Source organism: Notolepis coatsorum (assembly GCF_963971535.1).
Source record: "Notolepis coatsorum genome assembly, chromosome: 3".
NCBI classification, from domain to species: Eukaryota; Metazoa; Chordata; class Actinopteri; order Aulopiformes; family Paralepididae; genus Notolepis; species Notolepis coatsorum.
The window spans coordinates 101,042,015-101,067,460 of record NC_140167.1 but is presented as its reverse complement, the minus strand read 5'-3'; the positions used below and the strand labels follow the sequence as shown (position 1 = coordinate 101,067,460).

At 48.1% G+C, this 25,446-nt stretch overlaps 1 protein-coding gene across 7 annotated transcripts in view; it reads right to left on the bottom strand.

Moving 5' to 3' along the window:
• Positions 1–17,646: 17,646 nt before the first annotated feature.
• Positions 17,647–25,446, bottom strand: part of LOC311225659 (mitogen-activated protein kinase kinase kinase kinase 4-like) — a 124,125-nt gene continuing 116,325 nt past the window's right edge. For 5 of the 7 annotated variants that reach the window (XM_084311045.1, XM_084311047.1, XM_084311048.1 and 2 more), the window contains 6 exons: positions 24,813–24,913; positions 24,212–24,361; positions 22,470–22,629; positions 22,063–22,202; positions 18,869–18,892; positions 17,647–18,567 (listed from right to left, as the gene is read on the bottom strand). In XM_084311045.1, the coding sequence (XP_084167171.1) occupies positions 18,484–18,567; positions 18,869–18,892; positions 22,063–22,202; positions 22,470–22,629; positions 24,212–24,361; positions 24,813–24,913 (659 nt within the window). In that variant the 3' untranslated portion in view covers positions 17,647–18,483. The remainder of the gene's footprint in view (positions 18,568–18,868; positions 18,893–22,062; positions 22,203–22,469; positions 22,630–24,211; positions 24,362–24,812; positions 24,914–25,446) is intronic. The other 2 variants (XM_084311046.1, XM_084311051.1) reach the window with 1 other exon arrangement.

Sequence of the window (25,446 nt, the reverse complement as noted above, 5' to 3'; positions counted from 1 at the left end):
CCAATGTGTATTAGTATGAACGACCAGCTAAACTGAAAGCAATGTGGAGCGCTGGGCTCGAACAGGCGAGCCCAGCGTCTCCGCATTCGTGGCGAGCGCCTTGCCCACTACGCCACGTAGCCACCCATAAGATTAATATGTTAAACATAAAAAAAAGATTCTGGTATCAAAGGTATTACAGTTCGTATTGTGTGCATCTTATTCTGGAAAGTCTGCTTAAATATTTGAGTACTTCAGCTGTGAATAAGGTATGTATTCAAAGCTTATATGATCGTGTGACTCACCACTCTTACCATATGCAGCTCTTATTCGTAGAATTAACTTGCTAACAAAATGGGAGCATATTGACAAGTATCAAGGTAAGTAAGTCATAGATTCAGTATACATTAAAATTCTGTTACATTTCACCACCCCCCTTTTTTCTTTTTTTTTAATTGGGTATAGCGGTGTTATAATAGGGCAGCGATCCGCCTACTGGACATTCATAGGTCTAAGACGTCCCGAGGCTTCACTGCTCGGCCGGATCTGGTGTAGTATGAAGCTGAGTTCGCTTCTGAGTCCCCTGACAGTTCAGGGTCGTTGGTCTCCAGCGGTTGATCGACGCTCTCTGGACTTGGCATACCGTCGCTGTCCTGGAAATGTTCCTCTTTTGTGTCCCTCAGGTGCCTGCGGTTGCGGCGGTATTCGCGTCCATCTTGGGTGCGAACGTGGTATGACCGTGCAGTGTCGGCTGGTTGTATGACTACTGCTGGCCTCCAGCGTCCATACTCTTGGAGCCTGACAGATTCACCACAGTGTAGTGTGGGCAGTGGTCTAGCTGACCTGTCATAGTATTTCTTCTGGTGCTGTTGTCTCTGCACTCGCTTATCATGTCCATCTTTGGGGCTTACTACCCCTGGCCGCAGCTGTTGGTTGGTGCTCGGGAGGGTTGAGCGTAGCCTGCGGCTCATCAACAGCTGTGCCGGCGATTTGAAGTTGTCAACTGGGGTGTTACGATACTCCAGTAGGCTTAGGTACAGGTCTCTTCCGTCTGCCTTAGCCTTGTCCATGAGTGATTTTGCCGTCTTCACAGTTCTCTCCGCTAGTCCGTTGCTCTGCAGATAATGCGGCGATCGGCTTCTTCATGATCGACTCCAGGGGCTTATGGTCAGATTGCACCACAACATGGCGACCGTAGGCATATTGGTGGAAGCGTTTGAATCCATAAAGGACTGCGTACATCTCCTTTTCGATTTGTGCGTAGTTGACCTCGCTGTCTGTGAGTGATCTGGATGCGTAGCTAATGGGCCTTCCTTCCTGCATCAGCACAGCACCCAGACCATACTTTGATGCGTCCACTTGCAAGCTGAGCTCCTTATCTGGGTCAAAGTAAATGAGGACTGGCCCCGGTTCACTGGTAAGTATGTCTTTCATCTTTTGGAATGCAGCGTCGTGCTGCGCGTCCCACAGGAACTCATTCGATTGTTTAAGCAGCTGTCTCATGGGTGCGTTGATCTCGGAGAGGCTCGGGGCGAATTTCGCCAGATAGTTGACCATACCTAGCAGTGCTAGCACGGTCTCCAGTTCTGCATGGCTCTTTGGCGCCTCCATCTCCTTGATGGCAGCTATCTTGCCTGGGTCAGGCTTCATGCCGTCAGCTGAAAGGACGTGCCCGAAGTAGCTCACTTCGGTGGCTCCGATGGTGCACTTGTCTGCGTTGAGCTGAACGCCTCTCTCCCGTGATCTCTCCAACATTGCATGTAGATTATTTTCGTGTTCCTCTCTGGTCGCGCCATAGACAAGGATGTCGTCTACTATAGCTGCTACTCCGTTCAGTCCCTCGTATGTCTCGTCGATTTTCCGTTGGAATTCGTCCTGGGCAGAAGCGAGCCCAAACGGTAATCGTAGAAATCTGTATCGTCCAAACGGTGTGTTGAACGTCGTCAGCTTCGATGATTCTGTGGAGAGCTTGATGGACCAGTATCCCGACCTTGCATCCAGTACGCTGAAATAGCGTGCGCCTGTTAGTCTGGGTGTGATGTCCTCTAGTATCGGCAGAGGGTAGTGCGGGCACTTGATAGCCTTGTTTAGCTCCTTAGGGTCCAAACATATTCTGAGCTTGCCTGTGCGTGGTTTCTCAACAATGACCAGTGCACTGACCCACTCCGTTGGTTCGATGACTTTAGCGATGATCTGTGTGTCTTCCATATTCTGTAGCTCCTTTTTCAGTCGGCCACGCAGGGCGATCGGTGTCCTTCTCAGTGGGCAGACTACTGGCGTGGCGTCTGGGTCTATATGGATGTGACACTCTCCTGGGAATAGTCCGATCCCTTTAAACACATCGTGGTATTCTTCCATGATGGTCTGCTTATCTGTGTATGCAGTGACTGACAACACTAGTTTAATGAGGTCCATATTCAGGCATGCCTGTAAACCTAGAACTGGGGGTGCCTGAGTGTCTACTATGTAAAAGTCTAACAGCATGTCACGCTCTTTGTATTTACACTTTAACGTGCATGTGCCCTTTACTACTAGTTTCTCTCCACCATATCCTGTCAGTCTGCGTGAAGTAGGCTGTATTTTGCGTTTATCTTGCAAACTGTGATACTCTCTCAAAGGAATTACATTTACTTGTGCACCTGTGTCTAGCTTAAATTTAAGCTCTGTGCCCTGTTTTCCTATTTGTATGTCTGCGAAAGCTTGTTCTGTTTTATCAAACCGTCTGTCTGTCACAGTGTCTACATATAGTTCGTCTGACTCTTCACCTGACTCAGAGCGCATGCTAATCTCGTGTACTGACCTTTTCTTGAAACTACCGGCCCTGCAAACTTTAGCAAAGTGGTTCCATTTTCCACACTTCGTGCATTGTTTCCCTCTAGCTACACAGTTATCTCCTTCCTTGTGAGCTCTGCTCCCACAGTATCCACAGTTCTTACGTGTGTCTGTGCACTCTGTTCTGGGGCGGTACCTCTGTGCGCTATTCTTCTGTTCATGTCTGTGCACCTCGTGCACGAGCTGCTCCTGCGTGCTGCTCGTGGCGCCAGTAAAGCTCTTTATCTGTGATTGTGCTAGCTCGTGGGCTCTAGCTATATCTATCGCTTTGTCTAATGACAAGTCTGATCCAACGTTTAATAGTTTCTCTCTTACTTTTGCTGAGTGTATGCCAAACACTATACGGTCTCTAACCATCTCATCATTGTTCGCATATGCACAGTCCTTCACGAGTAGTTTCAATGCAGTGACAAATTGTTCAAATGACTCGCTAGGTTGCTGGGTTTTTTCATGGAATTTGTACCTAGCGAAAATCGTATTCCTCCTTGGAAGTACGTATGCTTCGAAATTGTCATAGTAGCTCTTCAATACCTTTGCTTCATCTGCACTGAGAGTCCATGTGTTGTGAATGTCTCTCCCTTTTTCTCCGCTCCACAGTAGCAGGTAGCTACATTTCTCGTCCTCTCCTTTCTTCTTGAGTGGGCCCGAAAACATTAGCTCCGCGTGCTGTCTGAACTTCTTCCATTCTCCCGGTAAGTCCAGAGAATCCCAATTCATCCGTGGCGACGGGACTCCGTTGATATCCATGTTCATCCTGCTTCTGACACCATGTCGTATTCGATTTAAAGAGAATAATCATTCAGGACGAGGAGATTACATTAAGATGTTTATTGCAAAGGTAAGCATGAGTGTAACTCCATCCACGGCTGGCAGCCAACTGACTGTCAGGACCCCTGGTGCAGGTATACATAACAGGAAGGTGCGCCTGGCGCGCCTGTCGTAAAATGATATATTCAAGGCATGAATATTACATGGCCCATATAGTAGTTATATATCATATTTGCTTTCGCGTCCCGCTCTGAGCCTTATGAGATACCCCTTATCTCCTATGATACCTACTGTATCTCCCACGAAACAACTACATGCACCCCACCTGTATGGGGCCCCGCCCCCATGGTGGCACCGCCCATATAACCGTGACTCTGGTCACCAAAACACCCTTCCTCTATTTTCGTCCCAGCGTAATGGCTGCGTGCACCATACGTTAACTAGCAGGATGAAAAGATTAAGGAAGGTTCGTAATGTTGAGGGCTTACCGGAGGATTGTTTTTCCCTGGATTCTCCGGAGCTTGTTTTGACGACGCATGAGACCTGTGCTGGTGGTTCCTCGGCTGACGGCGACGGACCGAGGGGCAGCGTACAAGGCTTGACTAACGGGTCGGCTTGTACAAAGGTGAGGTCTGTGTCAGTAGGCATCGATGTCGGTGTTGGTCGTGCTGTGGAGTATGTTTCGGCACCAGGGCCGGGGCGGCTTGGCGATCGTTCCACTGTAGTGGGCAATGTCCTGGCGATCCTGGAACATGCTGTTGACGCTAATGCTACTACTGCTTTTTCTGCTGACACTGATGTTGACGCTGGAATGTCTAATAATCCCCGCCGCAGGATTCCGCTTTTCCCTCCTCTTGCCAGCTTCATTAATGAAGGTCAGTCGGTGGTGGATGTGGGGGGGTTCGCTGAGCTCTATTTACCTTTTTTACGGGTGAAGGGGCTGACAACGGGGTGCAGGCCGGGGGTACCTTGGCTAAGCAGCCAGGTAGCTTCTTTTCTGTGCCCAGGCGGGGATGAACGACGTTCCGCCCGGCCGATGCTTGATAGCATATCGGCTCGGAGGGTGGCAGTATGGACGAATGAGTGGTATACTGCTGCAGGATGGCATTTAGCGGCGGCCAGTGTTATGGCTCAGCTGGCTACTTTCCTATCCAAGATGGCGTCGGGTTGTAGGTCTTTGGGTCAGACCGACATTGTAAACGTGATTCATGTTTGTGGTGTTAGAAAGATCTTGACTCAGTCGCAAGCTATAACTGCGGGGAGGATTCGGATGCTATCGACTTTGGTTGTTAGGCATGTTTGGTTGGAGCAGTCTCCTCTTGGGGAAGAGGATAGGTTTTCTCTCCTCACGACTCCTTTTTCCACAGATAGTCTTTTTGGGCGTTCTGTGGAGGCGCAGGCGGTTATTGATCTGGGTCCTACACCGCCTCACGCTGTGCAGCCAGAGGTGGGAGCACGGTCTCGTCAACAACTGTGGAGAGATCCTCGACAGGCGGCCATGTTTCCCCCGCCAGTGGTGCCCTGGTTGGAGAGTCAACAGGGTATCGCGAGGCCGACAGCCTTGGCGGCCGAGGGATCGGCCATTTTGGGTGATTTCGGGTTTGGTAAACCAACCCGTCGTCATTTTGCCGCGAGCAGCCCGCTCCCTGTTCAGTCCGCTCTCGGTTACCCTCAGAAGCGGGGCTCTGAGCGTTCTCCTTTGGCTGCGGGCCGCGAACCTTCATTGAAGCGTATGCGGCCCCATTCTTCGCTTCTCATGGGGGCAGGGGCTGACACCCAGTTGATGGCTGAGCCTGGGTCTGTCCGTGAGAATGTTCCGTCGTCGCGTGGTTCCTACACCACAGGTTGTGGGTGGGTGGAACCTGGTGTTACAGCTGCCACTAGCTCCAGTGGTCAGCAGGGGGACTCGGTGCCTCTTCTGTTGAATGCTCAGCCGGGGTTACCCCGGCTTCGCCCTCGCCAGGCGGGGTATCGCGCTGTTGCCTCCCACTCCCGTCAAACCGGCAGTGGTCTGCAAAGGAGAGGCGAGCGTGATTTGAGTGGTAGCAATATCACTGCAGGGCTTCGGCGTGTAGGAGCCCATGGGGTCCTCATGCCTTGCGTGTCTAGCTGCGGAACAACTCCTCAGCATGCGCTGGAGGGGTGTTCAGGGGGCGAGTGTGTGTCCACAAGTTTGATGACAGCTCCTCCCGTATCAAACCGGCCCTTTCTGTCGGGGTCCCCCCTTGGGTGCTTTGCACGACGGGGGGGACCGGGCCAACTATCTACTGTTCCTTGCGGCCCAGCGTCAGTTGACGGCGGGGGCGCTGTGGGATTATATTCACGTATAGGCGACAGGAATGCCCTGTGAGTCAGTGGATGCAGAGAACGTTAGAGGCGGGGCTGGTTTTGCAGTTCACACAGCCCCATCCTCCGTTCTCAGGTTTGGTGCCGACCCTATTATTAGGGTCAGACGCAGTGACAGCCCTGGCCGACGAGATCCAATCTCTGTTGGCGAAGCAGGCCGTCGTTGTGGTCCCGAGCGAGGACGCAATGTCAGGCATCTACTCCCGTTATTTTTTGGTGCCCAAGAAAACAGGGGGGGTCAGACCTATACTGGATCTGTCCGCGTTCAATCGGTTGATTGTAGCGAGACCGTTCAGGATGTTGACCGTCCGACTCCTTCTGCTTGCTGTCAGGAGGGGGGACTGGTTCACCTCCATAGACCTGAAGGATGCGTATTTTCACATTCCTATTTTCCCTCCTCACAGGAAGTTCCTACGGTTCCTGTTTCAGGGCGTAGCGTACGAGTACCACAGAATGCCGTTCGGTTATTCTCTGGCTCCCCGCACATTCACCAAGTGCGTGGCGGCTGCTCTGGGGCCTTTACGTCATCGGGGGATACGAGTCCTATTCTATCTCGACGACATTTTACTCCTCAGCCGTTCAGAGGAGGTTGCCAGGTCTCATACTCGGCTAGTGGTGGAATTCCTCACCAGCCTGGGTTTTGCTGTGAATTGGAAGAAGAGTACACCTCTTCCCAGTCAACAGGTGGAGTACTTGGGCTTGACATTGAGGTCGAGACCCATGCTTGCGACCCTCTCGGAGCGGCGTCGGGAGGATCTCCGGTTACGGCGCTGCAGGTGATGCGTCTGCTGGGCCTTATGTCAGCTGCTCACACGGTGGTTCCTCTTGGCCTCCTCTTTATGAGGAGGATACAGAGGTGGTTTCTCTCTTTGAGAATAGATCCGGTGAGGGGCAAAGGGAAATGGTTGACGGTTCCTTTTTCGATATGGGGAGATCTCGCCCATTGGAAGAGGCTGGGTATCCTCTCCATTGGGGTCCCCATGGGCAGCAGGGGCTCACACGTCACGGTCTTCACCGACGCCTCTCTCACAGGTAGGGATGGATGTGTCGGACCCATGCAGTGGGGGGCAGCTGGACAGGTCATGCTGGCCCGGTTACCCTGCATATCAATGTGTTGGAGTTGAAGGCGGTTCTTCTGGTCCTCAAACGGCTCCACCGCCTGGTGGTAGGCAGGCACGTTTTGGTCAGGACGGACAATGTGACGGCGGCGGCGTATATCAACAGGCAGGGTGGGACTCGTTCCGCCCGCCTGCTCCGGGCGGCGCGCAAACTGTTGCTATGGGCATCCCGCAGGCTGCGCAGTCTGAGGGCGCTCCACGTTCCTGGTACGGAGAATGTGGGGGCGGATATAATGTCTCGGGGCTGTCTTCGTCGCGACGAGTGGGAACTCCGCCCCGACATAGTCAGACAGATCTGGGATCGGTTCGGGGAGGCCTCGGTGGATCTGTTTGCGTGCCGACGTTCTCACAAGTGCCCCTTGTGGTTCTCGCTCAGTCGAGCAGATCATCCCCCCTTGGGTGTGGATGCCTTCTCGACCTTTCCGTGGCCGCCCGGTCTTCTGTACGCCTTCCCTCCGGTACAGCTGTTGAGTCAGCTGTTGGAGCGGTTACGGAGGGAGCGCAGGACGGTGATCCTGGTCGCGCCGGACCGGGGCACGTCAGTGTGGTTCCCGGTCTTAATCCAGCTTCTGGTCGCTCCTCCTTGGGTCATTCCGTGGTCAGCGACGGCCCTCTCACAGCACAACGGAGTGTTTTTCCAGCCTCCGGTGTTGGGTCAACGCCTGGTGGTGTGGCTGGTGGGAGGGTGAGTCTGGAGAGGATGGATCCCTCGGTGGTTGATACCATCCGGTGTGCACATGCTCCCTCCACTGTCGCGGTTTACGCGGGCAGGTGGCGTGCGTTCCAAGAGTGGTGTAAGGGGGGGGGCTGGGACCCAGTCTCCTGCCCCCTGGATGCTGTTCTGAGTTATCTCCAGTCTCTTCTTGGTAGGCTGTCGGCTTCGACGGTGAGGGTATATGCGGCAGCTATATCCTCCTATCATGAGGGTTTTGAGGGGACTGTTTTGTTCAGCCACCCTCTTGTGAAGGGTTTCCTGCTTGGCGCTCGACGCGCTAAGCCGGTGCAACGCTCCTTGGCTCCGACTTGGGATCTTCAGTTGGTCCTCGGTCGGTTGTCCTTGGCCCCGTTTGAGCCTCTCGAGCAGGCGCCTTTGGGACAGATGTCCTTCAAGACCGCGTTCCTACTGGCTGTCACTTCCGCTAAACGCGTAGGTGAGCTCTGTGCTCTCTCGGTACGTCCAGAGTGCCTGTCTTTTCGGACCGATTGCGGTGCCACTCTGCGACCTAATCCTGCTTTCGTGCCTAAGAATATCCGGAGTTCCTTCCGCTCCCGGGATATTGTGGTTCAGGCTTTTCGTCCTCCTCCTCACACTAGTGAGTTAGATGCGGGCCTTCACCTGTCATGTCCAGTCCGTGCTTTGGGGATTTACCTCAGCCGTACTCAGGACTTCAGGGTTACCGACCAGCTTTTTGTCTGTTACGGTGGGGCTCGTGTTGGTAAGGCACTGTCGAAGCAGCGCCTGTCCCATTGGTTGTGCGAGGGTATTACCCTCTGCTACACGTTGGCTGGGCAGGATCCCCCTGGGGGCATCAGGGCGCACTCCACTCGTGGGGTGGCTGCCTCTGCCGCTCTCCTGGGTGGGGCCTCGGTGGAGGACATCTGTGCTGCGGCTTCATGGTCCTCCCCGGGCCCCTTTGTAAGGTTTTACCTCATGGACATGACCGGGGGTTCTGTCTCCAAGGCGGTTCTGGGGTCTGTGGCCTTTCCTGCTTCCCGTCCTTTGGTCGGGTAGCAGGAGTGTATGGGTATGGGCCACAGTGTGTTGAGTCACACGTGGTTCCGCCTGTACGGTGTGTTCAAGGGGTTCTAGTTCCCTCTTGTTCGCATTCAGGTGGAGTTGACTGCGCCCCCCCCTTCATTAGGAAGGATGGGGTGACAGGGCTCCCCGCACCCCTTGATGTGGGCTTACGGGTCCTCAGGGGGTATATTTGTCGGGTCTCGCGTCCGCTCTTCCCCATATCTCATAAGGCTCAGAGCGGGACGCGAAAGCAAATACGATATATAACGATAGGTTATGTAGATAACCTAGTTATATTAGTATTGGCTGAGCGTCCCGCTCTGCGCGGCCCTGAGTTCCCTCTTGAGGGATCTTTTCCTGGGACGGGATTTGGCGAGGAAGGGTGTTCTGGTGACCAGAGTCACGGTTATATGGGCGGTGCCACCATGGGGGCGGGGCCCCATACAGGTGGGGTGCATGTAGTTGTTTCGTGGGAGATACAGTAGGTATCATAGGAGATAAGGGGTATCTCATAAGGCTCAGAGCGGGACGCTCAGCCAATACTAATATAACTAGGTTATCTACATAACCTATCGATAGTAGTATAGGCATAGTACATAGTAGATAGTAGTATAGACATAATAGCATAGTATGTAGGTAGTAGTATGGACATAGTACATAATATTAAAAGACAGTAGGAAGGTTTTTAGCATTATTTATTTTTTGTAAATGCATGTAAACGCTGACGAAGGCCAAGGGCTGAAACAAGTTTGTTTGTTTGTCTGCTGCTATCCATTAAAAAAGCATTTAAACATATTTTCCATTTGTTTTAAGTTGTATAAAGTCTACTCTGACTGTTGAGTTCAGGTCTTTGTGCCGTGTCCGTGACTGAGTTCCTACAAGGGGGTTCTACTGTAGCTGAACCTGTGCTCTAGCAGAGATATGTGAAAAGACCCTTTGCCTTTTTAGAAATGGACAGGAAAGTAACCTCCACCTCTTCATATCCAGTCATGATCAGAAGACAACACACAGTGTAAAACAGCACATTCTGTTCATACAGTCACATTGAGTTGTGGAAGAGGCTGTTGCATGTTCTGGGAATCCCCCCAACGGCCAAATTACAACTGGACATCCTGTCCGAGGGCAGATACAACTGGACATCCTGTCCGAGGGCAGATACAACTGGACATCCTGTCCTGTATCCTGTCCGAGGGCAGATACAACTGGACATCCTGTCCGAGGGCAGATACAACTGGACATCCTGTCCGAGGGCAGATACAACTGGACATCCTGTCCGAGGGCAGATACAACTGGACATCCTGTCCGAGGGCAGATACAACTTGACATCCTGTCCGAGGGCAGATACAACTTGACATCCTGTCCGAGGGCAGATACAACTTGACATCCTGTCCGAGGGCAGATACAACTGGACATCCTGTCCGAGGACAGATACAACTGGACATCCTGTCCGAGGACAGATACAACTGGACATCCGGTCCGAGGGCAGATAGAACTGGACGGCCGTACGATTAAATAACAAAGCTGACCCCCCTGAAACTGTGCAACATCACCTAATGTCGGCAGCATTCCATCTTTGAAAAGGACATACGGTAATAAAGACCATGTGCACAGGTTAAATCAGCCATCCTCACACACTGAGGAGAGCCTTTGTCACGACAACATCATATCTGCTCCTGGCTTGTTACATCTTTGTCACGACAACATCATATCTGCTCCTGGCTTGTTACATCTTTGTCACGACAACATCATATCTGCTCCCGGCTTGTTACATCTTTGTCATGACAACATCATATCTGCTCCTGGCTTGTTACATCCTGCAACCGGTGGCAGATTTAACCTGTATCCACGTCAATGTGCAACAGGTGTGCAGCCTTACCTGCTCCCAGGTCTGATTAGCTTGATCCAGGGCAGGTATGGCAGTTCCAACCAGCCATCCCCACAGCATACATATATCTATATGTAGCATCAGATATAGACATAGATAAATGGTAGTAGAAAGAAACCCATGGTGGCCTAGACCAGCGGTTCTCAACAGGGGTGCCGCGGCACCCTAGGGTGCCTCAGAGAGCTGCCAGGGGTGCCTTGAGAAAGAAAAAAAAGATTTTTTTTTTTTTTTTAAATTGTATTACAGAAAATCATCACTAGACTTCCGGTTCCGATCTGCAGCGCATGGCTGGCTGATTTTACGGAGCTCGGCAATCAAGCCACATTAACCTTGATTAACCTTTTTATACCATTTTATTTTGTTGAAGTTAGAATCATGTCTAAGCAGACGCAGACCCAGATGGGGACCTTGAACGCTGTGGATAAGGAACTCATTAGGTCGATATTCCGTGAGGAAATAGATGCTATTGTGGCTAAGCTAACCGGCAGGGTGGATGCACTGCAGGAGACGGTGGCCAGCATAGACACACGGTTAGCCATGGCGGAGGGAGGTCTATCCGCAGTCGTGGAGGTGGCTGAAACCAACGCTGCGGGAATATTGTACTTGGAGGACAAACTACGGGCTTGTGAGATGAAGTCGGCGGATCTGGAGGACCGTGGCAGGAGATGCAATGTTAGAATATACGGGCTACCCGATGAAATGGAGGAGGACGAACCGATAAGTACCTCGAGATGATACCAAAATGGTTCCCGAAGCTAACCCGACCCGAGATCGAGAGAACTCACAGGATCTTCAGACCCGCTACCCTGATGAAGAGCGAGCGTACAAACCCTCGCACATTCATCTTCTGCTGCCTGAGGTTCCAGACAAGACAGCATATTTTGAGAGAGGCCAGGCTGAAACCCCCGGTGGTGAATGGCCGTACCCTGAGATTCGCCGCTGACTTCAGTGACTACACAGCGCGGCGCCGAAGAGCCTTTGCTGGGGCCATGGATTTAGCACGGGAGAGGGCGGTGGAAGTATACCTACTATTCCCGGCAACGCTGAAAGTGAAGACGGGACGGGGAGAGGTGTCGTGCAACCGTCTATTCAAGTCACCATCCGAGGCGGAGGACTTCATTCGGAAAAGCAATACAGTCATTCCGGCTGAGCGGAACAGACCGGCCACGGTGGAGCAGACTCCGAGGGGAGCATGTCAATGTTCCCCGGGTCCTATGTTCCCCGGGTTCTATGTTCCCCGCTTTGATTGATTGATAGATTGAAAATTTTAGACCACCAGCCCTGATTCCAAACTCTAACCTTAACCAGTTCGAACGAGGGCCTAAGCTTAACCGTTCGAAACAAGGCGGACATTAATAATTAATAAAATAATAAAAATTTATAAAATGTTCAATCTATTAATCAATCAAAGCGAGGAACATAGAACCTGTGGAACATAGGACCCGGGGAACATAGGGATGATCCCACTCCGAGCGACGGAGAGTGAGAGGCCGGAGCAGGTACCTGAGGCTGGCTTCACGCGTGGCCTGCTAGCATGCTAGCTATCCAAGCTAGCGGCCCTGAATGGTGGAGCGGGCTCCACACGTGGGCTGCTAGCATATCAGCTAACCAAGCTAACGGCTCTGACGCACAAGGGCTGTTAGCACACCGGCTAGCTATCCAAGCTAGCACTGTTATGAACACGCCCACCGCAGTTTTTCTCAGTCCTCAGAACGGTAATACTTGACTTCTCTATACGGTATTGTCTCAGTCACGAGCATGATTACTGACTATTTGAAAGGTAATTCAGATGTCCTTTACTCTTATCGGTTTTTTCTTTATTCTTTATCTCCTACCTTTTTTATCATCTGACACTCGAACTATGCATTGAACGGCGCAAAGATTGTTACGTATATTTGTTATCTTTATTCGGCTCTAACCGGGCGAGATGAATATCACAATTTTCACTCAAACAGACTGTATGTGTTTAGGTGACCCCCCTTGCAACGAACTGTCTGCGGGTGGCAGATCAAGGCTCTCCTAACGCTGCGGATAATGCATGTTTTTTAACTATCTTTCTTATCACAGCAGAACACAGGTCCGCCACCGACGCTGCATTACCTCAACGATGGCAGCACGGTAATGATCGGGGTTTATTGCCACAGTGGTATTATTTCGACATGTGTTATGAGTAACTCACTTTACTCAAGTTCAGCTCGGACGAACTGTGTTTCATGTGCTTTTATCGTCTGCATAATGTTCTATGCACTGAGCTCTATATAGATTTATTCTCTTTGATGAGCGATGGGGGGTTCCCCTATTCTAAATCATTACAATTTTGGTTAGAATAGAAGTTACGTAATGTGGTTTTGGTTGCTGTGACCCGGTCACAGTGCCAAATTATGTTTGATCGACATCGGACAAGATATTTGATGGGGGGGGAGGGGATACAGGGATTTTTGTTTTTTCTTTCTTTTGGCTCGCTCTACTATGTGTTTGCTCTCGCCCAACAGGACCTTAGCGTGGGGATGTGTATATGTTGTGGTGCTCTACTTCAGGGGAATCACGTTCAGTCATACTGCAACCTGGTTGGACTATGGCTAATTTAAACATCTTGATCTGGAATACAGGGGGTCTTAATATTCACCATAAACGCACAAGTGTACTAACATGGTTGAAAAGGCAGGAGGTTGATGTGGCTTTGCTGAGTGAAACGCATTTTTTAAAGGCTGACAGTGCAAAACTTGCAAACAAATTATTTTATCATAATATAAGCTCCTCTTCTTTTAGCACTAAGTCTCGTGGAGTAGCTATAGTGGCTAAGTGGAAGTTGAATATTAAATTATTAGACGTGTGGTCTGATGCGGAAGGTCGAATTACTATTGCGAAGATGGAATACACCAACAGGAAAATTGCTCTTATAGCCGCTTATGCCCCTAATGTGTATGACACGCACTTTTATACTGCACTAACTACAGAGATGTTGAAACTACCTGAGTACTCATTTATAGTGGGTGCTGATTTCAATGCCATTTGGGATCCATTGATTGATAAATCCGGTGATGCTGAAACCCACGATCAGAAGCAAGCTACCGCGGCCCTATGTGGCGGTTACTCAACCCAACCGCGCAAGACTACTATTTTTTCTCCGCGAGACATAAAACTTTTTCCAGAATTGATTATGTTTTCTCCTCCCCTAGGCTATTCGATAGCTTTGACGTTTACTTGAGGCCCATTGCACTGTCAGACCACAAATACATCCTCCTTAAGGGTTCACTCAGTAAAATGACGTCCCGTGCCCCTACAGTAGATGGCGCTTTAACTCAACGCTGCTGAAGAACGAGGAATTTAACCTACAATTTAAGGAGAAGCTCATTGAATTCTTGCAGTTTAATGCTGGATCGGTACAGGACCCCAGAACGTTGTGGAATGCGGTTAAGGGGTTTATTAGGAGTAACACCACTCTATTTGCTTCCAATCTCCGCAAGGGGCGTCTCTCCAAGTTAGTAGAATTAGAAGAGCTTCATAAAACAATGATGTCTTCTATGCAGCACAGATACTCTAGCCGACTGGAACTCCAAATTAAAGTGGTGAAAAAGGAGATTAACTCCATTTTAAGACAACAGTCTGAATTTCAAATGCACAGAACAAGACAACACTACTACTTTCATGGCTCTAGACCTAGTCACCTACTGGCTATGAAGATACGGGCCAGTGATCAATTTGCAGATATCCCTGCCATTAAGAACCAACAGGGGGAGATAACCACCAACCCCAAAAAAATCAACGATACATTTAGCTTGTTTTATTCCAACCTGTACGAGTCAGAAGTGGTCTATGATCACACCAAGCTGGAGGATTATCTTAGTCAAATTAACCTACCACAAATCTCAGAGGATGACGCTAAACGGTTAGCTGAACCTATCACACTAGATGAGCTCAGGGAAGCAATTGCTGACATGCAGCGGGGCAAGGCTCCTGGTTGGGACGGCATTCCACCGGAACAAAACGCCCCAATTCCAAAATATCAGTTTTTTTTTTATATTTTCATCCACCGGATAATCAGAAAAGGCATGTAGGAGACAAAAAGGCACTATTTTTTTTATTACATTATAGTTTATTCAAAGAAAAAAAGACTTTCAGGAAAATACAGGACTTCCTGTCATACACAGAGAGGACATAAGTTAGAGTAGCATGGCAGCCATACTGGAGGAGGCCAAGTCACCTGAAATCTGAGCCTGCAGGGAACGTTACTGCCATGTTTTCCACCAGGATGAAGCAGGTTTGTGGTCATCTGAAATTAACACTGATCATATTCACACGGTGGCCATTTTGCTCTTGTCATGCTCAGATTCCTTCCCGCCCTGTTCCCACCGCAAGCCGAGCGTGATATGCAAGCAAAATGGCCACCGTGCGAATATGGTCAATTGCAAGTGTTCTTTATCATTTGGCGAGTCAGGTTATTTGAAAAAGACATGACAAAGAAAAAAAGAGAAAAGTAATGCTTTTGAATAAAACATATATCATGATTAGTGTAACAAAACACTGCCTCTGTAAACATAGTCTCTTCCAAGTTATAATATTAAACCATTATACCATTGAATTTTTACCAGTACATAAACTTACAGGAACAATGAAAACTATCGTTAAGCTTCTCAACTAGGTCTAAAGGTTAAGAATACACAACGCTTCAAGTGACACCATTAAAATTTATTTTCAACATAGTGGTTTTTGTAACAATGTTTACACTTTTGTTTATGTTGCCATCTTGGGCACTTTTTTCAACTTTAGGTTAGCAAGCAACTCCTTTTCTGGTTGTCCTTTTTCCATTAACGAAAATATCAATAATAGTAATGTCTGGGCGGCTGAGTGGCGCAGTGGGCAAGGCGCTCGCCACTAACGCAGGATATGCTGGTATCGAGCCCAGCTCTCGGTGTTGCTACCGGCTTGGCCGGCCGTCATACTAACACCATTGGCAGTGCTAGAGGGTGGGAAAGCCGGTGGGTGGGGATTGGACGTTGTGGACAGCGACTCCTACAGGTCGGTTGGGTGACGCCGGTGCGGCGGAAACAGGAAGTATCGGGGGCAGCGTGAGCCTCCCACGCGTTACTCCTCGCCAGTGAGAGTTCGAGCTGTTGCCGTGAAAAGATGCGACAGGCTGCCTCCTCGTGTACCGGAGGGGACACGTGATGCAAGGCTTCCATCCTCACTACAACGACCAGTGGGAGGCATAGTCTAGCAACGTTCAAGACAGGGGAGGGAATAATTGGAAATACGAAATTGGGATGGGAAAAAAATTTAAAATGAGGAGAAAAAATTAAAATAAAATAATAATAGTATGTCTTGGTTAAGTCACTTATGCCATAAAGGCCTTCATGCCATTCATAAAGGGCTTTATGCAACGAGACAAACCAGGTCCACACTGATGGGGGGGGCCTCAGACCATACAGCGTCAGGACCCACTTCTCTGAATGCTTCTTCATAAAACAAGAAAGAATATCATGAAAACAATTATTGTGATCGACGACAGCCAGCAAGTTAAAACACTGTGTGTGATTGTTAGCATGGAACAGCCTTTCCTTGCGTTGCTTTGGGAAATGCCATAAAAGCCGCTACATGAGTGGCAGCAGGCTGAACAGGCCTCATCAGAAGCCGTGGGATGTTGGATATTGTGGATATTGTTGGATATTGCAGTTCATGGAACAGTTTCTCCACATATACACACAAACTAAAACAATGGAAAAGCTCAGGTTTCTTCCCGGAGAGATGGGTTCATGTCTTCCACTTATTCACAAAAAGAGCTGCACTTAAAGCAAAGAAAGAAATGAGCTAAGCCTTCTATTCTGAGGCTATAGTACAACACATACTGTAGCACATGGTGGAAGAGAGCAGAGAGAGCGCCAGAGATCTGGCTTGAGCCCCAGTTTGGAAGTGAACACCGAGGCCCAGCTGATGGAGATGAATGAGGCCAACACAAGGACAGACCTCACCAGACATTAGAAACTCAAAAGCGGTTCTCTTCAGCTCAAGACATACTTCTTAAAACATTTGCAAAGAAGTCACTGCAATGTACTTTGAAAAGAGTTGTTCGGGTGAAAAAGAAAATAGACATCTTTCGCAGAGGCTCTGTCTGTTATGTTAACTCGCTATTGAACATCGACAAGGTACAACAAAACATGTATCGTCTCATGCCTTGGACCACCACACAGTATATTTCTCTCTACATTCTTGACACTTAGTGCATTGCATTCATAATCAAAATTATACAAATGACAAAACAAAACAATTTTGAGATATCCGGATTCTCTGTTGACTAGTGAGAAGACCGTTGACCGTTATGTTACCTTCCTGCTACTAAAACGTACATCACTGACCTACGCCAGCTCTCTCCTGCCTGTTGGCCCATTTGCAACCACACACATACATACATGTTTTTATATTCCTGTTATATTACAACTATTGACCATATTCACATGATGGCCATTTTGCTCTCGTGTCATGCTCAGGTTGGGTTCCTTTCCGCTCTGTTCCCGCTCGAGGTGGGAAACTACTGTACTTCCTCAGAGCTCTGGACGCTCGGCTGACTGGCACAAGCAGAGTTCGTTCAGCCATGTTTGACCGCAAAAGGAAAGAGACAAAACGTGACCCACCGACGCTACCCTTGAGATTAAATCAGCTTTTATTATACATGGACACCATTATGTTGTGGACCGTCCGCACCCCGCGTCACTATCTGCTACACTTCTCCAGAAACAGAAAACATCTCACTAGTCCCGTGGCGTTTGGAGTAAAAGCAAGCAAACCATGGACCATGAGTAATGTGTGTGTAAATCTTTAAAAACAAGTTAAAAGACATGTTTAACTCCACATCGTTACACGTAAATCTTTAGGTAATAATAATAATTAAAAAAAATACTATTCTGAAATCCATCTGGTTGAAGATCTCTCTTGAATTGACTGTGCCCCCCCCCCCCCCCCCCCCCTCCATTTAAACAGCTGTTCCTTACAACTCAATATTCAAACACGGCACACTTCAGTTGAGTCCCATCGAAACACTACCAGACTTTGACGGTCGAAACCCTAGGCCCCTCTCTCCCACCGCCACCGTGACACCGCTGAGCCGCCTAGGGGACCTATCCGCTGGCTTATTCAGTCTCTTCTGTGACGGACAGCCTCAACCCCCCTAACCAGCGGTCAGCAGTCATTGGACCAAACAGAAATACATTTACTGTACATACACTACTGTAGCGTTAATACTGTAGGCTTTACCCCTCAAACCCCCTCCAAATACTAGTATTAGTGGTGGGGGGAAGGGTGGGGCGGGGCTCCTGAAATACTCAGTGTCAGAGAATAGCAGAAGCAGTAGAAATAGTAGCAGTAGTAGCTAGAAGACTTCCAGCCCGTTGGGACAGTCATGCGTCGGCATGGCAACGACCTGTTCCGTCACGTACCCAACGAACCGATGAGCACCAAGAAGCCAGAGGGCTAACAGGCTAAACAAACCCTCTCCTGTATTCACATTTATTTATCTCACTATATAGATTTTTCTTCCTTTCATCATCAATTAACTTAATTTGTATTTATACAATTCGTTATATATCTGGTATTTCGAGGCTAGGGGCGACTACCACTCGACTTGGCCTGGCTGTCGTCGTGTTGCGGGCACAGCCAGCCCCCCCCCCCCCCCCGCGTGCTCAGTTGTAGCAGGTTTTAGAGCTCCGGGTTGAAGTTGTCATAGTCTGTTCGGAGGGTTGGTTGGCTTTCTGCCGTCCATTTGACTGAACGTTGAAAAAGACGGTGGGCTGGGGATCCAGTGTAGCGAGCGGGCCGGGCGCCTCTTACCAGCTGAGCAGGTTGGTACGGCCCAGGGTCATAAAGTACACCTGACTGGAACCTCCAGACCGCACAGAGGCAAAGAACACCTGGAGGGAAACACAAAAATACCTATTTAATATACTAATATACTCATTCAGAATCAGAGGCACTTTTATTCACAAATGTATATAGATATTAGGGCTGTCAACGCCTTAACGCAAATCCCTATTAACGCCACTAGTTTTTTTTATGCATAACACACATTCAAAGATTCAGTCATACCAGTTCATATACTAAGAAAAAAAGTCATTTTGGTGACAAAACTTCTTTAGACAAACATTTTTAAAATTTTCACAAGGCAAGCATATCTTTTTTTTTGAACAGATAAAAAAAGTTGGACAAACCTACCCCTAATCCCAACCACATGTGACCCTAAAACAAAGCAAAACAAAGCAAAACAAGAAATGATTTGAATGGGAACTAAATATCAAAACACAAGTTAACAGTACAGAGAAATATCAACCCGTCTGAAACCCCACCGGTTTTGCATTAATAATTTTGCAGTCTTGTTTTTAGGGGCAGAACATTACACAGACACATTACCAAAACATTTGGGAAACACAAAGATAAAAACCATTGAAACCAATACTTCCCTCCTTTTGCTGAGAACTGCCCTGCTAACCAAAGAAGAAGAAAACTAATACCAAAGCAATGACACATACTGTGGCCTAATTACCAGTGGCAGTAGTTTTACTATACAACCAGCCAAAGGGTGAGTATGAGGACAGAGAAACGTTCACTTTTGGTAAATCTTCTACAGGACAACAAGACAATAGATGAGAGTGGAAACAACCAGCTTCCGATTAAAAAAATACTAACTGACAGCAGGCTAAACACAGAGAGAGACAGATAAGTCACTGACAGCAGGCTAAATACACACAGAGAGACAGATAAGTCACTGACAGCAGGCTAAATACACAGAGAGAGACAGATAAGTCACTGACAGCAGGCTAAATACACAGAGAGAGACAGATAAGTCAGACAGCAGGCTAAAGACAGAGAGAGACAGATAAGTCACTGACAGCAGACTAAAGACACAGAGAGAGACAGATAAGTCACTGACAGCAGACTAAACACAGAGAGAGACAGATAAGTCACTGACAGCAGACTAAAGACAGAGAGAGACATAAGTCACTGACAGCAGACTAAAGACAGAGAGAGACATAAGTCACTGACAGCAGGCTAAACACAGAGAGAGACAGATAAGTCACTGACAGCAGGCTAAACACAGAGAGAGACAGATAAGTCACTGACAGCAGACTAAAGACACAGAGAGAGACAGATAAGTCACTGACAGCAGGCTAAACACAGAGAGAGACAGATAAGTCACTGACAGCAGGCTAAAGACAGAGAGAGACAGATAAGTCACTGACAGCAGGCTAAACACAGAGAGAGACAGATAAGTCACTGACAGCAGGCTAAAGACAGAGAGAGACATAAGTCACTGACAGCAGACTAAACACAGAGAGAGACAGATAAGTCACTGACAGCAGACTAAAGACAGAGAGAGACAGATAAGTCACTGACAGCAGACTAAAGACAGAGAGAGACAGATAAGTCACTGACAGCAGACTAAAGACAGAGAGAGACAGATAAGTCACTGACAGCAGACTAAAGACAGAGAGAGACAGATAAGTCACTGACAGCAGACTAAACACAGAGAGAGACAGATAAGTCACTGACAGCAGGCTAAAGACAGAGAGAGACAGATAAGTGACAGCAGACTAAAGACAGAGAGAGACAGATAAGTCACTGACAGCAGACTAAACACAGAGAGAGACAGATAAGTCACTGACAGCAGACTAAAGACAGAGAGAGACATAAGTCACTGACAGCAGGCTAAACACAGAGAGAGACAGATAAGTCACTGACAGCAGGCTAAAGACAGAGAGAGACATAAGTCACTGACAGCAGACTAAACACAGAGAGAGACAGATAAGTCACTGACAGCAGACTAAAGACACAGAGAGAGACAGATAAGTCACTGACAGCAGACTAAGGACAGAGAGAGACAGATAAGTCACTGACAGCAGACTAAACACAGAGAGAGACAGATAAGTCACTGACAGCAGACTAAAGACAGAGAGAGACAGATAAGTCACTGACAGCAGACTAAAGACAGAGAGAGACAGATAAGTCACTGACAGCAGACTAAAGACAGAGAGAGACAGATAAGTCACTGACAGCAGACTAAAGACAGAGAGAGACAGATAAGTCACTGACAGCAGACTAAACACAGAGAGAGACAGATAAGTCACTGACAGCAGGCTAAAGACAGAGAGAGACAGATAAGTGACAGCAGACTAAAGACAGAGAGAGACAGATAAGTCACTGACAGCAGACTAAACACAGAGAGAGACAGATAAGTCACTGACAGCAGACTAAAGACAGAGAGAGACATAAGTCACTGACAGCAGGCTAAACACAGAGAGAGACAGATAAGTCACTGACAGCAGACTAAAGACACAGAGAGAGACAGATAAGTCACTGACAGCAGACTAAACACAGAGAGAGACAGATAAGTCACTGACAGCAGACTAAGGACAGAGAGAGACAGATAAGTCACTGACAGCAGACTAAACACAGAGAGAGACAGATAAGTCACTGACAGCAGGCTAAAGACAGAGAGAGACAGATAAGTCACTGACAGCAGACTAAACACAGAGAGAGACAGATAAGTCACTGACAGCAGACTAAACACAGAGAGAGACAGATAAGTCACTGACAGCAGACTAAAGACAGAGAGAGACAGATAAGTCACTGACAGCAGACTAAACACAGAGAGAGACAGATAAGTCACTGACAGCAGGCTAAGAACAGAGAGAGACAGATAAGTCACTGACAGCAGGCTAAACACAGAGAGAGACAGATAAGTCACTGACAGCAGGCTAAAGACACAGAGAGAGACAGATAAGTCACTGACAGCAGGCTAAAGACAGAGAGAGACAGATAAGTCACTGACAGCAGGCTAAACACAGAGAGAGACAGATAAGTCACTGACAGCAGACTAAACACAGAGAGAGACAGATAAGTCACTGACAGCAGACTAAACACAGAGAGAGACAGATAAGTCACTGACAGCAGGCTAAAGACACAGAGAGAGACAGATAAGTCACTGACAGCAGGCTAAAGACAGAGAGAGACAGATAAGTCACTGACAGCAGACTAAACACAGAGAGAGACAGATAAGTCACTGACAGCAGGCTAAAGACACAGAGAGAGACAGATAAGTCACTGACAGCAGGCTAAAGACAGAGAGAGACAGATAAGTCACTGACAGCAGGCTAAACACAGAGAGAGACATAAGTCACTGACAGCAGGCTATGGACAGAGAGAGACAGATAAGTCACTGACAGCAGGCTATGGACAGAGAGAGACAGGGTGGATGCATGCATGTGTAAGTGTTGCTGTGTGTCTTGTTTGAGTGACAGGTGTGTGTGTGTGTACATGCACACAAGGATATGGCAGATGTATGTGTGTGTGTGGTGCATGTTGCTGTGTGTTTAAGTTAAGTATCAGAGAGTGTGTGTGTGTGTGTTTACCTTGTCGTTTCTCTCACAGAGGAACTTCAGCCTCTGTGCTCTCTTGTGCATGAAGACTCCGTCCAGGTGGCCTGTCTCCACGGAGCGGATCTCTATGGCCTTCTCTCCCCAACCCATGATCTGGTTAGAGCGGATATAGGCTAGAGAGAAAGAGAGAGAGAGAGAGAGAGAGAGACAAGGATGGTTGGAGGAATTATTTGTGTGAAAGAAAACAATAAACCAATGCAGTTAATATGTGTGTGTGTGTTGAGTTGACACTACTGCTATAAGAAGAGTAAGCAGTGCACCAGTGCTGCACGATATAAATACACGTGTGTGTGTGTGTGTGTGTGTGTGTGTTTACTGCGTGTGTCTGCTCTGATTTGTGTGATGACGGGGAAGGTTTCTGTGAACTCCATCACACTCACCCACTGAGGTGGGCATCTCTCCCCACTGCAGCACAACATCCTTGGTGATGCGGCCGTAGGTGTTGACGTAGACGCCCTCGTCCTCGTAGCACACCAGCAGCTCGATGCCGTCCGTGTTCGGCAGGATGATGATGGCGTGGGACTGGATATTGTTCTGGATCTGAAAAACATAGGATTCTGGTTAAAAATTGGTCAAAATGCCCCTTTAACACATTGGACGCCAACAACGTCATAATTCGATATTGCCCGCCATGCGTTGAACGCCAACAACGTGATAATTCGTTGTTGGGATCAATATTTCATTTTTTCACCATGGCATTCATAATTCATCCCGCCTCCCTGCGTGAGACTGCAGCTGCACCCTGTCTGATATTGCAACGCCTCAATGCCGCCACCTGGTGGAAATCCCTCCGGCAGTAATATCTTGTTACGTGGGTCCAGACAAACACTCGAGTGCATCGGATCGGTTTCGAAACGCAATAATCTATATGATTTCGGCGTTTATTGCGTCATACAAACGGGAAATGGATCTAGCAGATCCACGTCAAATAATTGGAATATTTTTCCTCCAGTCTCATCTGCGAACGGTAAGAGCAATATAACGTTATTTTCAGCCCGATTGTTTATTCATTTCACGGCAATCCATCTGAACAATGTATCAACCCATACTAAATAAAGCCGTTACTGACTATCAAGGAATTATAAACGACCCCCCCCCCTTTCCTTCACGCATGATGAAGCATAATGTATTTGAATTTTTTAATATAGCGTGTATAGGAAAGAAACGCTAATCGATAATCTATCATATGCTTCAGGGCCTATAACTCGCGTTTTTGGAATTACAGCAGAAAAGCTTAAAAACATACTTATATTCTCGACGGTATTAACACAACAATGTATGAATGAAAAAATATAACGTTCCCACATCCGGAACGATAGATACCCAATGTTGAATGGGCCATAGTAATATCGATATAGCTATAATATTTAAAAAGTTATAGCCCTGCAAAGAAGCTAAACATCTCCATAGGCTTACAGCGGTGGCAGACTGGAACCAATGATGGGTACAATGCACAGCGCCCAATGTGTTAAGGTATGTGGTGTGGAGAGACAGAGTGAGAGTGACAGCGCAAACACACCAGTCGCGCACACAGGCACTCGCGGGTTCCGTGCGAGAGGACGCACTGGCCGGGCACACCGAGTCCGATGTCAGAGTGCACGGAGGTCAGAGTGCACGGAGGTCAGAGTGCACGGAGGAAGGCAGATTTACATTGGAACAGCTGTAAATGCCTAGTCTATTGCAAAGTCAGTCCCCGTTTGAAGATTTCCAGTTCCAGTGTTCTATCATTTTAGAATGATGATCAGTGTGACTGTACTCCTGACTAAAGTATAGTAATATGATTTATTTGTATTGGGAAAGATACAGACACATTAGCTGGTTGAACAACATCTATATGTGTGGTAATAATGCAGATATCGAGTGTATTTCTGTGAAAATGCGCGTGACGCTGAATCCAACCAAAGCGAAAACGATCGCTTCCAGCCCCCGCGGGTCGCGCGCCCGCTTGCGGCCGGTGGGCACAGCTACGCCCGTTAACATGGGAGCGAAAGTGAAGCGCTGGTCGGTCACCCGCCCGCCTGCCTTCGCGCGCGACTGGTGTGTCTGCGCTGTGAGAGTGAGAGTGTGAGAGAGCGAGAGCGAGAGAGAGAGAGAGAGAGAGAGAGAGAGAGACTATCCTTACGTGTGTGGGCAGGTAGATGTCGTAGACGGCCCCCGAGTCCACGTCCACAGCATGGAAGCCGGAGCAGGAACCATAGATGACCTTCAACCTCTGACCTTCCTCCACAGTGAGGTCAACCAGCAGGGGCTTGTGCACCAGGTCACCAAATGACTGAAATAGGTCAGTCAGTCAGTCGATTAGATTCAAAGGTACAAGTACAGTACAACGTTGGCATCTAACCAGAGTGCAAATGTAACGGTAACGTGCAGTAGTAATATACAATGTACAAGTGATTAAACTGGATATAAAATATATAAATTAGTACTACTGAGTAATAGTGCTAATCAGATGTATGTACTGTGTTATAGTATTATTATGTACAGTGATACAGGTATAAAAACACTATGGCAGTAAGGCATACTGACCAGTGGTATAACTAGTAAGAGTAATCAGTAAGTTAATCAACTAGTATCTCAAAATGTCCGTGAGGGCAAGACCATCAATGCTACATTTCTAAATTATTAATAGGTTCGAAGTAATAATTTAACAATATTATGTTCTCAATGAAAAAGAGGACTTTTTTTGACAGATCGAGGTCTTGACTAGTATTCACTAGTATCACCTTGAAGGCCATGAACTTGTGGTAGGGCTTTGGTGCCCAGGCGTAGACCTCCACAGAATTCTTCAGCGCCAAAACCAAGAATTTGATCCTCTCATATTTCACTAGGGAACAAGATGACAAAGGGATACATTATGGGCGGTCAACATAAGAGCATCCACTTAACATAGTGTCAACATTGAGCATCCACTTAACACAATGGGGACCGGCCACGTATATATACAGGTTTCAAATCCATGCGTTGTGGACCAGAGGCACGTATATAGCCGTGGCATTTGTTATTGTTGTTATTGCATTTTAATAACCGGCTCAAGGTCCCCACGACCGGCTCTGCAGATCTACCCTCGTCTGTGAAATAGAGAACATGCAATACCGGCCAGATCCTCTTAGGGGCGCAATCGCTCCACTGCAGTATGCCTTGTGGGCGAATGGAAAACTTTTTTTTTTCCCATTCAGTTTCAGTTTCATTGTAGCCGGATCCTGAACCAACACAATGTACTGTGGATTACGTTTCGAATCGCAGATTTCACCATGGAATAATGGGATTTATCATCAGCCAATGGACATCTCGATCTACCAGATGCCGATCGATAACGGGGAAATGCCCGGGGGTATCCCACGGGCTCACGGTAAGACC